Genomic DNA, 17,139 nt, shown 5'->3' with positions numbered 1-17,139 from the left:
GGATTGACTGGCCTGTAGTTCTCAGCCAGTTATTGAGTATATACAGCCCTTGCCTGTGGGGGGCGTCAGTACAGAAGGAGCACAAAATGCAATCTCTGTAAAAAGACAAGGAGATGCATTTTAGGGCAGATAGCCATAAATGTGATGATGTCTAACCTGCTTGTTTTGCAGATGAAAAAAATGAGACCCAGAAGGTTCAGTTTGAAGGCACACAGCTTAGCTAAATCATGCCAGGGAAGCAGGAGTAGAATCCATGTTGTTTAAACTCAAGGCCAGCACTTTTTCCCCAACCACATACAGGTGTTTGGAAGATTGACTTTTTATAGAAAGGTCATGGTATATGGATTGTAATCTTTCTCCACCTTCTTTAAGGCAGGTTTAAAGTGTGTGTGTGTGTGTGTGTGTCTGTGTGTGTGTGTGTGTGTGTTTTTAAAGCAGTATCTAGTAAAGAAAATCTAATTAAAATTTACAGATAAAATTTATGAAGCTTTTGCAAGGAGTCATCTGTACTTGAGGTTAACGTTAGATCTTTTATCTGTGGATATTTATTTTGGAGAACAGTAACGAATTATTAAGCACTTATATTTAACATATTTTGGGTGATTAGTCGTGATTGCTTTATTTGAAGAAAGCAAATATGTGTAATTAAAATTTTAACAAATATTTAAACTGTAGAAGATACTATTTTGAGTGATTTTTATTTTTTTAATTTTTATTTTTTTAAATTTTTGAGACGGAATCTTGCTCTGTTACCCAGGCTGGTGTGCAGTGGTAAAATCTTGGCTCCCTGCAACCTCCACTTCTCGGGTTCAAGCGATTCTCCTGCTTCAGCCTCCTGAGTAGCTGGGAGTAAACAACAGGTGCAAGCCACCACACCTGGGTAATTTTCTTTTTGTATTTTTAGTAGAGACGGGGTTTCACTGTGTTGGCCAGGCTCGTCTTGAACTCCTGACCTTGTCATCCGCCCACCTCTGCCTCCCAAAGTGCTGGGATTACAGGTATGAGCCACCGGGCCCAACCTATTTTTTTTTTTTTTTAAATTTCCTCAGTTTTCTTTATTTTTTTTTCCATGGCTTTTATTCTTTGTCACAATTATTTCCCCCCTTCCCTCATTAGTATAATAAGTAATTCCAAAGTCCAAAGCAAATACTTTTTAATTTTTTTTTTTTTTTTTTTTAAAGACAGCATCCTACTCTGTGACCCGGGCAAGTGCAGTGGAGTGAGGAGTGATCATGGGCCACTGCGGCCTCTACTTCCTGGCTCAAGCGATCTTCCTTCCTTAGTCTCCTGAGCAACTGGGTCTACACGTGTGCCACCACACCTGGTTAATTTTTGTAGAGATAGAGTTTTGCCATGTTGCCCAGACTCACTTTTTAAATTTTATTCCTTTATTTTGAAATAAATTTAGACTTACAGAACAGTGGAAAAAAACAGTATGGATGTTAACAACTCACATAATCATAGTATAGTTATTAGAGCCAGGAAATGAGTACTGATACAGTGCTATCACTAATCTGCAGATCTTACTCAAATTTTACCTGTTTTCCTACTCATTGGTTTTTCTGATCCAAGATTCCACATTGTATTTAGTAGTGATGTCTATTTTGTTTCCTCTAATCTGTGGCCATTTCACATTCTTTCATGACCTTAACCCTCTTGAAGAGTGCTAGTTATTTTATAAAAATGTTCTTGAATTTGGGTTTCTTTGATGTGCTCATGATTAGAATGAGGACCATTTTTGGCAAAACAATCACAAGTGCTATTGTGCTTATCTCAGTGCATCATGCTGTGGGGCATATGTCTTAATACTGGTGATACTAACTTTGATTAGTTGTTTAAGGCACTGTCCCCACTGTACAGTTTCTCCTTTTTCCTTAGTAAGTAAAAAATGCCTTACAGGGGAGATACTCTGAAACTGTACCGCTATCCTTTCACATTTTTACTCACTAATTTAGCAGTCATTGAATGATTTTTGTCTGTATTATTACTAATTAAAATTCTTTAAGGAAGATCTATCCCCTTGTATTTATTCATTTGTTTATATCTTATGGGTTATAATTTATTACTATCAGTATATAAGTCAAGTAAAAACTTTTAAGAAAACTATTTTCTGAAAAGTTAATACATTGAGATAATTAAAAATTCAAAGGCTCATAAGAATATATTTTCTTCTATCTCTGTTATCTTGGGTACCCATTTCCATTGCTAAGAGTTTATTCTTTCAAAAATAGTAAAAGGATTGGGAAAAGAGTTGTTAATAATAATTGCTAGATTCTCTTTTTACCTGGATTCTGGTGATGATATCAAACCAGCTTACTGTTGGATCTTCTGAGATTGATTAAAATGTTTCTTAACTAGTTGCCATTAGATTTAAATTTACATTTTAATACAATGACTATTATATAGAGATGAGAACTGGTTTCCCCTGAATATTCTAAGAAACGACATGACCAGAAAACCACATTTTCTATTAGATAAATGATAGTTAAATATTTAATGTGTAAAACTAAACAGGTTTAAAAGTAAACTCTTTGTTGATAAGTTGAAACAAAAGTCAATTTAAATGAGAAAGGCTGCCTATCCAAATAAAGTAACTGGTTTTTCAAAAGTGAATGATGTCCCTCCCTCCCCAGCACCCTACTCTGTTCTGTTCTTTTCAGTGACCTATTTTACTTTCTGTGTCTACCAGCAGTATCCATTTATTCATTCAGGATGTCATTTTAGTAACCTAGACCTGGAGTTCATCCACAGAACTGTGTTCTGTTAAAATGGAGTGAAAGAAAAGGGCTGCAAAGACTTTTTTTTCACTCACTATTAAAACTGTGAACATACTGGTCTACACTTAATTATAGTATGGCCAGCAGTACATCAAAAGGTGATTTGTTCCATTTTCTTATTTCCATTCTCTGCTCTTTCTTAAAATGAATTTTAAGAATTTCTTATGTCAGGAAATCCTCTGTGAAACTCTAAGTAAAGCTGGTTAGACTAGCTGTGACTTGGTCCAATTTCTTGTATTTTTTCGATTTATCTTTTATTTATTTTTATTGATACATATTTTACATATTTATGAGGTATGTGTGTTTTGGTTTTTTTTTGCTACATGTTTAGAGTATGTAATGATCAAGCTAGAGTATTTGAGGTGTCCATCACATTGACTATTATCTCTTTTGCATTGAAACCTCAACTTTTTGAAATATGATTAAGATAACTAGGCCGAGTGCAGTGGCTCATGCCTGTAATCGCAGCACTTTGAAAGGCTGAGGCAGGTGAATTGCTTGAGGTCAGGAGTTCGAGACCAGCCTGGTCAACATGGTGAAACCCTGTCTCTATTAAAAATATAAAAATTAGTTGGGCATGGTGGTGTGCGCCTGTAATCCCAGCTAGTAAGGAGGCTGAGGCAGGAGAATCGCTTGAACCCAGAAGGTGGAGGTTGCAGTGAGACAGGATCCTGCCATTGCACTCCAGCCTGGGTGACAGAGTGAGACTCCTTCCCAAAAAAAAGAAAAAAATTTATGTAATAACATGAAAACTAATTAGTCCTTGTAAATCCATCTCCCAGAGATGATTACTGATAATAGTTGTCTCTTTTTTGAGTTCTTTGTGTCTGTCAAAAAATGTACATACTTAAGTATAAATTTGATCATATAAATAAAAGAAAGCTCTTTTCTATAACCCCAGGAATGTGTGTCTCTGTAATACAGAACTGCTGCTGAAAACAGTCAGGGAAATTGAATTAGCATTGTTACAAGGTTTTTGCTGTTTCATATTTTTGTATGTGAAATTTATCAATTTATCAACAATTTTGCAACAGTTGTTAATTTTGGTAATATATAGAGGGGTTATGATGAATTGAGTTTTTTAGTTTTTGTTTTCGGACTTGTGAAGTACAGAGTACAATTTAACCTCTGGAATGAGATTTCATCTAGAGAATTACTGATAGCTTGAGTTTTTCCTTTTTTTTTTTTCTTGCCAGTTTGAAAGCAGTTGCTTTGAAATTAAACCAGATTTAATTTATTTGGTTGTTAGAGTAAGCAAAACGTATTTCGCTTAATAGTACATACTATAGTAACTTGCTTTTTAATCTAGTTGCTCTCTGTACCTTGTGAATTTGGCCTCTTAAAAATAGCACAGTAAAGTTATATTCCGTGGGTTGTTCTCAGCTCAAAAATAACTTCAAAACTTTCTCTGTATTTAGTCAACTCAAAGTTTGTTTCTTTTTACAGAAGAGATCTTTGTTAACCCTAAATACATGAGGGTACATAACAGCCACCTCTTTATGAAGTGGCAGTTGTTCTTCAGTTTTAAATAGATTACTAATATTATTGTTTTAAAATTTAATGAGTATTATATGTAAATAAAAACTAGTAATTTGTTATTAAGACCTAAAATAACTAAAATATTACTTTGCTCTTTGTGTTAGTGTGCTATATTAATGTCTAGCAAGGTAGAGATTGCAGACAGTGCAGAGATACTGGAGTCCATTTAAATTTCAGATGAAAGCAGTTATTTTAACTTACCTCATAAAATTTATACTATATATATCAAATTATATATGTGTTTATACATAGTTGTCATTTTACTAACAACGAACATTTTCCATAAGGTAATGGAAAATGTTTAAAAACGCAGTTATGGTCAAATGACACAATAACCTTTTTATTCCTTTATTTTAGGTCCTGCTCTAGTGCAATGATAAGGCCAATTTTGTACAAAGAAACAGCAGTTAGATACCCACTGAAAAAATATATGTGTCTATAGCATCAGCATTGCAGGTCGAGCAATTGAATCAGCTACCATAGCACTAAGTATGAAATATACTTTATGTGAATTTTTTCCCAGTGTTTTAAAACTGTTTTAATTTGTATTGTTACACATTCTGAAAGTAATTATTTTATGCATTTTGGTTTTGAATTTTACTTTTTATTAATACTTTTGTTGCTTATGATTTAGTAAATATTTTTCACGTTTCATTTCCTAATTTTCTTTTTGTTAGTTTAAAAAATTTGCTGAAAACTTTCCAAACCAGAAAGTAATGTAGAACTGTATTTGATTCTTTGACTTTCCAACATTGCAGTATTGAATTTATACACAGCCTTAGCTATCTATTTATGTATTTCGGGAAATGACTGCTCAGTGCTGTAATTGAGATTTATCAGCCCATAGTTTTTAATTATCTTAACGGTTTTTCCTGTTTTTATTTCCAGTGTTCTAGTTTTCCATAGAGTGTTTGATCTGTTAGCTAAATCCAATAATACAGATTTTTTCTTTTTCATTTTTTTGAGACAGAGTCTCTGTCACCTAGACTGTAGTGCAGTGGCATGATCTCAGCTCACTGCAGCCTCTGCCTCTCAAGTTCAAGCAAATTTACTGCCTCAGCCTCCTGAGTAGCTGAGATTACAGGTGCCTGCCACCATGCCTGGCTAATTTTTGTATTTTTAGCAGCGATGGGGTTTTGCCATGTTGGTCAGACTGGTCTCAAACGCCTGGCTTCAAGTGATCCGCCTGCCGCGGCCTCCCAAAGTGCTGGGATTACAGGTGTGAGCCACCATACCCAGTCCAGTAATTCAGATTTTAGAAGAATGTGTACAAAATTGAAAAGTGGCAGAGTATACATACAATAATTTGGATATAGTAAAAGAGTGGTGGTAGCGGAGAAGCCAAAGACAAAAATGAGCTGAGGTTTATGAAACATAAGAATGACTTTAAAACCTTTTAGTGAAATCCATAGTTGGGTGAATTAAGGGGAGAGGAAAAGGAATAAGGTAGACTGTGTGATATTAGCAGGTCATATACAACAGTGCTGTGCAGTGATAGAGCAGAACTAACTGACAGTTGTGCCTTAGTTTGGAAAAGAAAAAAAAATCAAGATAATTAAAGCAGAAAAATGTGATGAGACAGTAAATAGTAATGAGTTTCAGGCCTAAACAAAAAATTATTTTCAGCATACTGAAATTTGAAAAAAAAAGCAAATTCAAAAAAATGGGAGGAACCTAAATGCTGTAAAGGTAAATACTCCCCAAAGCTGAAAAATACATATTCTAAACTTGATGGTACAGCCTGTAGATTCCAAAACAGATTAGCTCCTATTTAAACTGGTGGCTCCAGAGGGAGGTTCTGGTCCCATTGTAGCTTGAGATTTCATCAGGTAGTTGATAAAAGGTATGCCTGTGTTTTGGTATCTGAGCCAAAGAAATGTGTGCTCTACAAAATTGCAGTTAGTTGGATTCTTGACTCAGAGACTATTCATCCTTAAAGAATATCAGCTGATAATTAATACCAGTCTGCTGAAGGGATATGTGTAGCAGAAAATAACCAGGAAAAAAATTTGAAATCTTCTGTTGATGTCTAAACAAACAGTTGTAGAATTATGGAGTGGTAGAGACTTGTCTTAGCAGCATCATCAGCAAAATGTCAACAGTGTGCTGTGTTTGCTAAGAGAGTAAAGATATTCTTAAACATCATCAACTCCTAAACAGTGATTATGGAGGGTCCAGGGTTTGGGACTAGAGGTTGATAGCCTCAGTCGGCTTACCCATTGATCATTATGGAATATTGTATACGGTATAGGGTTTTACATATTAAAAGGGATCTAGACAAATGAGAGTGCGTCTAAACAAGTGGGAGGGTATAAAACCATGTCACTGGTTTAGGGAAGAGGACACTTAGATATTTTAGAATTTTTCAAATGTCTTGTGGGGCTTCTGAGTAGTGGCCAGTGGTAGAAATTTTAGGAGAGCAGATTTTGGTTTATTAAAACAAATTTATAATATTTAAGATCTTCAGAGATGTCTAAAACAATTTCTCTTGGTATTGGGATATTTAGATAGAAGATACATGCCTGGGGTTCGTGTTTGGAGAATTTTTGTACTATGTGTGATTAAGCAAATGGTTCTGAACCTTCAGTTCTCTGAACAACTGCTGCGGGTTGATTAAGTAGTGTGGTGGTGGTGGGGCATTTGAGCATTGTAATGTTCGATACAGCAGAGTAACGTTTGATACAGCAAAATAGTGTATACGACATTAGTTATGAAGCACAGGAATGCTGTGTCAAATATTATTGTGTCTACAGCATTAGTTATGAAGCAGTCCTCATTTTGTGAATGAACGCCTGTCAAGCTACTACTTATAAAAGGACTAAAGCATTTCCAAACCCATACTCATTGCATGTTTCTATAGTAATTTGGCTATAATCATAAATTCTTGCTAGGGTAACATTCCAAGAAGCTCTGATTGCCAGGACTTACGGAATGGAAAGTTTAAAAAAAAAAAAATTTAAAAAATAGGATTATGGAGAAAAAGAATAAATGGGGCTCTTTCATACTAAGATTGGAAACAAATGGATTCAGTTCATTAATTCAGTAAGTACACGAACCACAGGCACAGTGAGATTGTAAGAAAGAGACTTGTCTAAAATCACAGTTACTATTAGAACTGGAATTAGAACTTGTTCTGACTTGAGTGTTTGGAATAACACTCCAGGAAGTGATGATTTTCTTTTTTCCTGTTTATAAAGATAGTACACAGTTGGTCAAATTCAACAGTGAATAAGATTGTAAAGTCCTTGAGGACCAGAACTATGTCTTAGTCATCTTTTCATTTCCATCATTACTATCTTATACGTTAATTTGTGTTCTGTTATGAAATTGAGTGATATATCTTAGAGAGTGAAAGAAATCATGCTACAAAGACTTCTTATCTATCTTCTTTATTAGAATAAGTTCTCTGAGAGCTGGAACTATGACTTGTTTAACTTTCATGCTCCAGAAACCTAGCTCTTTATTCCCTTTGTTTACCCTCACCAAATATTTATTGAGGGCCAGCTGTGTTCCAGGCACTGTTCAAGGACTTGGGGACACACTGGGTAATAAAATCTCATGCAATTTTGTGTTATTAATCCAAGAATCACATAGATATTTATAAAAATACAACTTCAGTGGTAAATGCATTGTATCCTCTAACCAGATAGATGCTTATATATGAAGCGTGTTTTTTTTTTTTTTTTTTTTTTTTTTTTAAATTCTTTTGAGATGAAGTCTCACTCTGTCACCCAGGCTGGAGGAGTGCAGTGGCATGATCTCTGCTCACTCGTGTTCAAGCGATTCCTCTGCCTCAGCCTCCTGAGTGGCTGGGAGTACAGGCGCATGCCACCATGCCCAGCTAATTTTTTGTATTTTTAGTAGAGACAGGGTTTCACCGTGTTAGCCAGGATGATCTCGATCTCTTGACCTTGTGATCTGCCTGTCTCGGCCTCCCAAAGTGCTGGGATTACAGATGTGAGGCACCACACCTGGCCTCTGTACATTTTTTAATCTAGTCATCTGAATTTTCTGATAACTTGTAATAGATTTTTTTTTCTAAGTTTGATATATTTGTTTACCTGGAAAATCACTATTTTTTCTTCCCCAGATTTATTACATTACTATGGTTACTTATAGAAGATTTTTCTTTATTAAACTAATTTTACCATGTCTTAGTGCGTTTTTCTTTTTCTGTTTATTTCAGATGTTTGCATCTATATTTTTAAGCAAATTTTATATATAGTTTTATGCTATTCTGAGGCTTTGATATTGGTGTGGTGCTGACTATATAGTAAGAATAGATAGTTTCTGAAGAAGAAATTTAAGTAATTATTATACAGAAAGTGCTTTTCAGTCCAGATACCTGGCTAAAGGATATATGTGTGATTTTAATTACATTAAATTTTTCTAGTGCCTCTTGGTTAATTACTTGCTGTAATTATGTAAATGATGTAAATGAGCATTTGTGTTTAAATTATTACTTGGTTGTTGAAAACTTGATTTGAGAATTGCTGTCATATGGCAATTTAAGATAAACACTAATTTGATACTGGACATTGTTAGGAAAGATTTAATTATAAAGCTAGAAGTATAAAAAGAACCTTAAGAAAGAATAAAATTCTGCCCTTATGTAGTCAAATCCAAGGTAATCTCTTGATTTTTGTTGATTTTATTTGCTATTCAGAGAAAAGCATTTGGTAAGCTTTGACAAGCAAATTGTTATTTAAGAGATAAAATTGTAATAAAATGAGTATTGGTATCACTGAAGCAGAAAATGTATTGCAGTGCCTTTTTAAATTGATTTAAGATTTTTATAACTGAGTAAGAGTACCTTTGATCCTGCCTTTTTACTGTGTTGTATTTTGTTTAACTGAAACTGATTTAAATAACTAGTTAGAAAAATTAAAAAGTACATCCATATTTGATAGTTCCTTAAGAACTATCAATAGATTGAAATTTCATGTTTGGAAACCATACAAAATACATTTTAAAAAGAAAAGATGTTTTATTTTTAAATACTAATGTTTGCAAGCGTTTCTCCCAAGGAGGACACAAACTATAGCATAGAGAGACAACAGAGGCATCTGGCTAACCTTAATAGTGACAACCCTTATTAGGCGGTATGTTCCAATGAACAGGAGCCTGTCTTCTAGTGCATACTGGAAGCTTAATAATTTTTGAAAGAATCAGTTTTCTTTATAGGACTCAATTCATTAAAATAGAATTCTTCTACTTCAAAAAAAAAAAATGAAGGATGTGTATTTCTAAGAACAGTAATACAGGCTTTTAAAAACAGGTCATTGATTTTAGGTATCTCTACTTTTTTACATTTAATATTTCAATCATTAACCCAGTGTAGTTTGATCTGTTACCATCTTTCCCTTGAAACTTCTCTGATTACCAATGGCTTAGTGGTTAAATCCAAGATACCATCTTTTGCTCTTTATCTTACCATTGTTTTGTAGTATTGGATCCTATTGATCAACCTGCCCTTGAATCTGTCACTTCTTAGCTTTTGTGACATCTCTGTTCTCTAGTTCTCCTGCCTACCTCCGTTTCTTCTTGGTTTAGATCTTCTTTTCCTTACCCCTTGCTCTTTGTAAAGTGTTTTCTGTCCTCCTTTCTCCCATTACTTGCTCTAAAACATCTCTTCTGATAGCTTTAACCATTAAATTTATGTACTAAACTCAGACTTCTGCTGAACCTGCAATCTGTTGTCTTTTGACCATCTCTGTTTGGATATTCCAAAGATATCTAAAAATAATCGAATGAAGTGGTCCAGTTTAAATGTCCTTCAGACAGATTAGTTCTGAAGTACAAAAGAGGCTTTGGTATTAGTTTTGTCTGACAGGCATTCTTACGGTTGTTTCACTGAAGCTATCAATTAGAATAACTGGCCTTATTTAGACATGGAAAAATTAAAACTAACAAGTCCATATTATACTGGTTAGGAAGGAGCTTGGGCTCTGAAGTTAATAAGATGCGTATTTGATTCATATAAAAACTGGTTTGTGGTAGAAGTTAATTAAGGCTATAGTCCTGTTAAACATGGGATTAATCCAGAGAATAATCGAGTAGGCCAGGAGCTCTTTATTTGAGTTTTAACACTTTATCAATGAAACCCTCCCCTGCCCTCTCTTTTTTCCCCTGGACTAGCAAGAATATTTTTTTTTGTCTAACACATTTAAAATTTTTACTTTTAACAGAAATTAGCAGAGTACGGAAAGACATGTACAATGACACATTAAATGGCAGTACAGAGAAAAGGAGTGCAGAATTGCCTGATGCTGTGGGACCTATTGTTCAGTTACAAGAGAAACTTTATGTGCCTGTAAAAGAATACCCAGATGTAAGTATATTTTGTTGTTTTATTCAATTTTGTTCTACTTCACGTATTTTGGGAAGAGTATATTTGGTGGTAAATACTTAAGCATTATTAGCCACTTTTTAAAAAGTCAGTCATCAACTGAAGTGTGAAAAATTTGGCATGGATAATTTAAAAAATTTCTTTATAAATACTGTTTCCATTTGATTGCTGCTATGTCACTTTGGAAATGCTCATGGTATTTGGGTTTCAAAACGGGGTGAGGAATTGTGGAAAACACTTTGGCCTAACTGCCACAGAGCACCAAGCACAACTCTGCTCATCTTTAATTTGACCTTCAAGAAGCCACAGTTTGGGCCACAGCATTCTGTAAAATGAAGGTGTTGGACTAGAAGGTTTCTTTCAGCTCTGAAATTTTTACTGAAACCACTGTTTGTAATCTGATTTCTCCCCATCTTAGTTCATTGTTCAACTACTCTCTATAAGCATCTTGTTGTGAATAGCCTCCTTGTCCTATATCTGTTAATTTCTAAATAAATCCAGATTCTTTGCTTTTTGTTACAAAACCCTATATGATATGGTCCGTTCTATTTCTCTGACCTCATCTTAAATGATTTTCCCTCCTCTTTACCACACTATAGTCACATTGGTCCTCTTTTGGCTTTTAGAACAAGTCAAGTCTACTCCCAGTCTTAGGGACTTTTATGTTATTTGTACTGTGATCTCTACTGGCTGGCTGCTTCTTGTCATTAAGAATTTAGCTCAAATGTCGCTTCAGAGAGGCTTCCCCTGACCATTTTATTTAAAAGCCATCTAGCTACTCACTGTTTCACATTGTCTTTTTTTTTCTTTGCAATAGCATTTACAATCAGGCATTTTTTCTGATTTTCTCTCTCTCTCTGTCTCCCCCAGAAAATGTAAGGTGTACATAAAACAAGAACCTTGTCTTTGTTACTCACTACACTGTATTCCCCCATGATATTGGCATATAATAGGCAGCAATACCTGTTGAGTAAACTAAGAAAAGATAGTGGCTTTTTGTTAAGTTTCAGAGGACGTTTGTGAAAGCAGATGAAAAAAGGAGTATAATGTCAAAAATATGCCCTGATTTATTGGTTATATGAACAGAATAGTGTGTAGATGAGAAATAAATGTCTTAAGTTGAATTAATAGGAAAAAGCTTAGGTATTTTACAGTTACATTACAGTTTGCAAAGTTTGATCTGATGCTCTGTTTTAAAAGTTATATACATTTACTCTTTTTATAGGTATTTTTGGTTGCAAATATGCAAATAGTCTTGGATAATATAGGTAGAAGAGGAGTTTTTTGGAAGATTATTGAGTAACACAGAGGATTAAAAGAATAGCTGGAAAACAAAATGTCATGTTAGGCTAGGAACCAGGGCATCTGAGAATTGAGCAGCAAGAGTTTATGGAACTTCTCAGTTGAAAGCCTTGCTGACATAACTTGGCATCAGTGCCTCCCAGGTATTTATCTTTTAAATTCAGATTCTTAGAAGAGTGAATGTGTTTTGGGCCTTTCTGACTAGGGAAGTGAGGTTACCTACCATTACCTAGACATGACCACTGTGAGCCTACTCTAGGTATTAGGATTATATCTACAGATGTGAAATTGTGATTTGTTCCAATTAGGGCCTACTGCTGTTAGGTTTTTCACTATCCCAAAATGCTATCAGCTGTCTCTTTTGTTTATTTAAACCTTAAGGGATAATGTTTCCGCAGTGAGCATTAACATAGAATATGCAAGACCATAAGGCCATGGTAGAGAATATAATGTTAATTTGTCTGGTTCCATCTCTTCTTAAAAGAAGAAATCCTATTCAAGGAAGGGATATTTATGCATTCTTTAAAAGACATGTGTTTCATACAGTCTTCCAAGTTAGGACTTGAGTCTAGAGGGTACCTGTTCACTATAGTCCTTTCCGTTCACTATAGTCCTTTCCATCCACTTGTGACTTCTTGCCATGGTGAACTACTGTTGCTGACAGGTGTGTTGGAGCATGACATTTGTTTTGATCAGTGACTCTCAAAACACACTCCTTGGACCGTAGTGTTGGGAACTGTAAATGTTCAAGCCCCTTTCCATACTTACTGAATCAGAAACTTAGGGGTAAGGGTGAGGCCTAGCAATCTGACTGTTAAGCCCTGTAGATAATTCCAGTGGATGCTGAAGTATGAGAGTCTTTCCTTTACAAATTTTTTGTTTCTAAGTAGGGGCAGGGTCAGCCAGGCTAACAGGTAGGTGATCACGTACCTGCTCATTTTGCCAGGCATCGTTTCAGGAGGCCTTAAACATGGTAAAGTGATGAACTAAATAATATCACTGGTCTCATGGAGTGGACATTTCAGTGGCAAAGACAAACAAGAAATGAATCTATAGCTGTAACCAGTTTTATGGAGAAACATAAAGTAGGATAGACAGATGAATAGTGACTGTGCATGGAGGGAGGTACTCATTTTTAAGGGTAATCAGGAAAGAAATCTCTTCTAAGATGATGGGAATGGAGAGACAGGAACAGAATGATGGGAGGAAGGCATGAAAACCATTTGAGAGAAAAACATTCCAGGCAGAGTGAACAGTAAGTACAGCTGACTCAGGCAGGAACATGCTTGGGAAGTGTTGTAATATGTGAGGTTAGAGAGTTAGCAGCGGGGCAGTATCATGCCGTGGTCAAAAGTAGGAACTCAGATTGAGACTTCTAGCTAGTTTTGCTGCCTGTTTTGTGACTTTGGTACTACACCTTGATCTTAACCAAAAAGGCTGGGAAGTGATATAGTTTTGTGACTTTAAGCAAATTACTTTTCATTCCTGGTTATTAGTTTTCTCATTTCTGTAATGGAGATATTAAACCTCTCACAAGATTATGAGGACTAAAGAGTTAATATGAGTGAAGCAGTTAGAAAAGGTCTTTATTCTGTGTGTTAAGAGTGTAAGCTCTCTGAGGGCAGGAATCTTTTTGTCTTTCAGTGCTGTATTTCCAGTGCTTAGAATAGCATCTGGTAAATAGTATATGCGCAGTAAGTATTTGTTATGCATGTTTGTATGAAACTCATTCTTTCAAATGTTGTTAAATTTTTTTTTTCTTTAAACCTGTTGTCTTTTGCATTTTCACATAGCGCCTTACTTACAGAAGTCAGTGTTAGAGATAGTGTTTTGGACTTAGCTGTGCAGAGTTCTGAAACTGATAGGAGAAGACAGTCTTAAATACAAGGTCTGAGAAATGAAGCAGTGCTGTAGTGCCCTTTCCAACTTTTTGAAGTTTGGCCTAATGATGTGAGAATAAGAAGCTAATATGAGTAGGCCATTGAAAATGTATTAAAATTTTTACAGAATTAATATTTATTAATAAAGCAGACGTCTATTGCATCTACTGTGTACCAAGCACATCCTGGGTAAGAATATTTAATTCATTTGAAATAACTCTTTGATATAATAAAGTCAGTAGGTTTTTGAGTCAGATAGGCCTAGGTTGGAATTTTAGCTTATCCAGTGTTTGGCTGTATTTGTCAATAATTGCCACAATAATGCTCCATGATAAAACACTCTAAAACTTGGTGACTTAAAATAATAGGCATTTATTTCTGTGCTCATGGGTCTGTATGTTGCCTGAGGGTCTACTGATTAAGGTGGAGTCTAGCTTGATTGAGGCTAGCTGTGGATGGGTTTAGATCTTCTCCATTTATGTTCCTGCTGGGCCCAGGGTAAAGGGGGCAGTGGCTGCTAGAGCACGCTCTTACTGCGGGTCACTGAAATGCTAGATTCAAGCCAAGTAGTATAAGCATGTATAAGACCTCTGACCTCTGGTCTTGTTCTTTTTCATTAGTCCGGTGATTCTCAGCTGGTGGCAGTTTTACCGCTGGGGACATTTGGCAATGGCTAGGGGTATTTTTGGTGTTTAAACTTGGGAGGGGGTACTATCGGCATCTATTGGGTAGAGTCCAGGGATACTGTTAAACATTCTACAGTGCACAGGATAGTCAACCCCTTTGCCCCTCCAGCTACCCAACAAAGAATTATCTGGCCTTAAATGTCAGTAGTGCTGAGGTTGAGAAACCCTGCATTAGTGATATCAAGTCACTTCGTTTACAGTGAGAAGGGAATTCGAGTAAGTGTTTGCCGAAAAATAACTGAGATGATCACATTGGCTTTGAGCATACATCTGCTTTTTAGAATCTGTTGTCTATGAAGTTACAAGGTTCACTTCATAGGATTGTTTGGAGAAGTAAAGGCAACAAATGTATGACACCTGATAGAGGCAGGCACTCAATATGGGTTTTTGTGATTATGCATAAGAAAAATAATCCTGTTCTTGAAGGAGTTCTGTCTTGTATGAAAGATAAAAGATTAAATTATTTAAGACTTTAAGCTTCTTATGCATTCATAAAAGTACAGACATGAAAAAACATTGAAGTTATATTTAGACCATCAAACTGTTTATTCTGCTGGTCAAGTTTTTAAGGACTTGCTTGAATCCATGGAGATGTTATAAATGATTTATGAATAGAGTTAACTGATTTATATAAGTAAAATTGTTATATTTTGAATAAGTCAGTAATAATTTAGTCATTAAATTTGCCTAGTTACCAATTTCAAGTTGTTAGAGATTGTTTTATAGGATCTGCCAAAGTAATAGACTTGCTAAATATTGGCAAGGTCTAGCTATTGGTGATACTAGTTGTCCTGTTAAACACAGAAACAGATTGGATTGGTAAACTGCTTCCTTTGGATATGATGATTAAATTGTAGCGAGACTTTTTGGAGTTTTGTGTGAATATAATTCTGATTTTCTAATGTTTTTAAAAGGGGCTTTAATTTTGAATAATAGCTTTGAAAGGCATCCCTTGGGTCTAGGCCATTGTAAATACTCATATTGTCAAAGGTTTTGTAAGATAGACAAATGTCTTTTCAAGGATTGTGTTTTCAACCTGTAGGATCCCAGCCTGGTTGCTACAGTTAGTAGTTTAGATTCATAATATTATTCATGGTGCACTCTGCTGTCTCTCTTGTAATTAATAACCTATGTTGATGATGGAACATGAGTTGTAAGTTGTCTTTCTGTTTCATTTTCTTGGGTTTGCAAATCAACTTAGGCTAGTCATAGCTTCTGAGTTAGTATAGGGTTGTTATTTGTCATCAGTCTTGAGAAATTGGTGTCAGATTGGCTGTTGAGCTGGCATTTGTTTTGGAGGGATGATGGGGAGAGGGGTCAATGTAGTAAGTTATCTTTCTTTAAAGTCTTTCTTCCTTTGACTAGTGTGGCTTTCTTATTGTGTTGAAGGATTAATTAAGAACCTCAGGAGTCTTGATATACACTACTTTCACTTTTGTTCTTCTGAATAACAAATGATATTAAATCAAAATTTAATGATATTCAAATTCAAAGTCTCCTTTTTCAGTACCCAGGTTAACACTTGATTTTTGCCTGAATGTGATCTTAATTTTATGAGTGGAAAGTAATAATCCTTTAAAAATAAGATCACATCTTTCTTCTTTGATAGTTTGTATAGGAATCTGTTTAAAGACACTTGATTTCTCATAAGGTTAGTATATGTTTTTATTCAGTGGAGTTGTGAAATGATTCAGATTACATATTAATTTATTAAAGTTTTAATATAGCAGTGTGATTTGATAACAGAACATATCTTTAAGTTTTAGATAGGGAAACTTACTGTTGATGTATAACTTTAACTAGATCGGTTTAGTAAAAGTCAGTTTATAACTCTGTTTTCTTTTTAAGTTTCCTCTTTATTTCACTCTGTAAGGGTATATTTCACTCTGTAAGGTTTTATCTGTTGTGTACAAAATACTTCATAAGTTTTTTTATGGTTTGCGATATACTAAATTTCTTAGGATGTTAGTAAATAATTCCAGAAAGGATTATAAGACAGTCTGAAAACAATACATTTTGTTTAGCTGAGATTTTTCCAAAGTTTAACATTTCTTTAAATAAGGCTTCTTCGAGTTTTAAAAATGTAGGCACTTTCTTTTGTAAATAATATGTTTTAATATTTGAAAGGAACTAGTGCTTAGAAGAACAAAAGAAAAGATGGGGTTGTTAGGGAAGAATTACTCAGTTTAGACAGAAACGTTTGTCTATGATTTATCTAAAAAAGAGTTTGTTAGGATCTACTCTGTTAAAATTATTGCTACAAAGCACTGTGGATAATTGGATATCTACTCATAGGTATTCAGTCTCCATATCTCTTAAGATTCTTGCTGAAATAGCCAAAGGAATATAATGTAGATATCAAGGAGAAATCTGCTTCTCAATGTGTCCATATTCCAGGAACATTGAGCTGTTTCTGATAAAAGATTAAAGGAAAGCTCAAGGTGATCATCTACTTTCAGCCCAGTTTGAGAGAGCACTGTCTCCTGGAGCTGAGTTAAAGAACCTTTCTTATCCTAACTCCTCAAAATTGGCACATGAAATGGGCTATGAAGCAGTCAAAGGTTATACTGCTTGAACTCTTCCACTCATTTCAGTTCCTGTTTATA

At 34.9% G+C, this 17,139-nt stretch overlaps 1 protein-coding gene across 8 annotated transcripts in view; it reads left to right on the top strand.

Annotated features, from left to right (window-relative positions):
• QKI (QKI, KH domain containing RNA binding) overlaps positions 1-17,139 on the top strand; it is a 168,904-nt gene that overhangs the window by 29,551 nt on the left and 122,214 nt on the right. For all 8 annotated transcript variants that reach the window (XR_010336571.1, XM_012451043.3, XM_012451048.3 and 5 more), the window contains exon 2: positions 10,505-10,647. Coding sequence is in view for 7 of the 8 variants with exons in the window: in XM_012451043.3 (XP_012306466.1) it covers positions 10,505-10,647 (143 nt within the window). In the remaining variant the exon portion in view is untranslated. The remainder of the gene's footprint in view (positions 1-10,504; positions 10,648-17,139) is intronic.

The sequence above is a fragment of the Aotus nancymaae genome, unplaced genomic scaffold, assembly GCF_030222135.1.
Source record: "Aotus nancymaae isolate 86718 unplaced genomic scaffold, 86718_ANA_hifiasm-v0.15.2.pri h1tg000040l, whole genome shotgun sequence".
In the NCBI taxonomy this organism is placed as follows: Eukaryota; Metazoa; Chordata; class Mammalia; order Primates; family Aotidae; genus Aotus; species Aotus nancymaae.
This window is presented reverse-complemented; position numbering and strand designations above follow the sequence as displayed.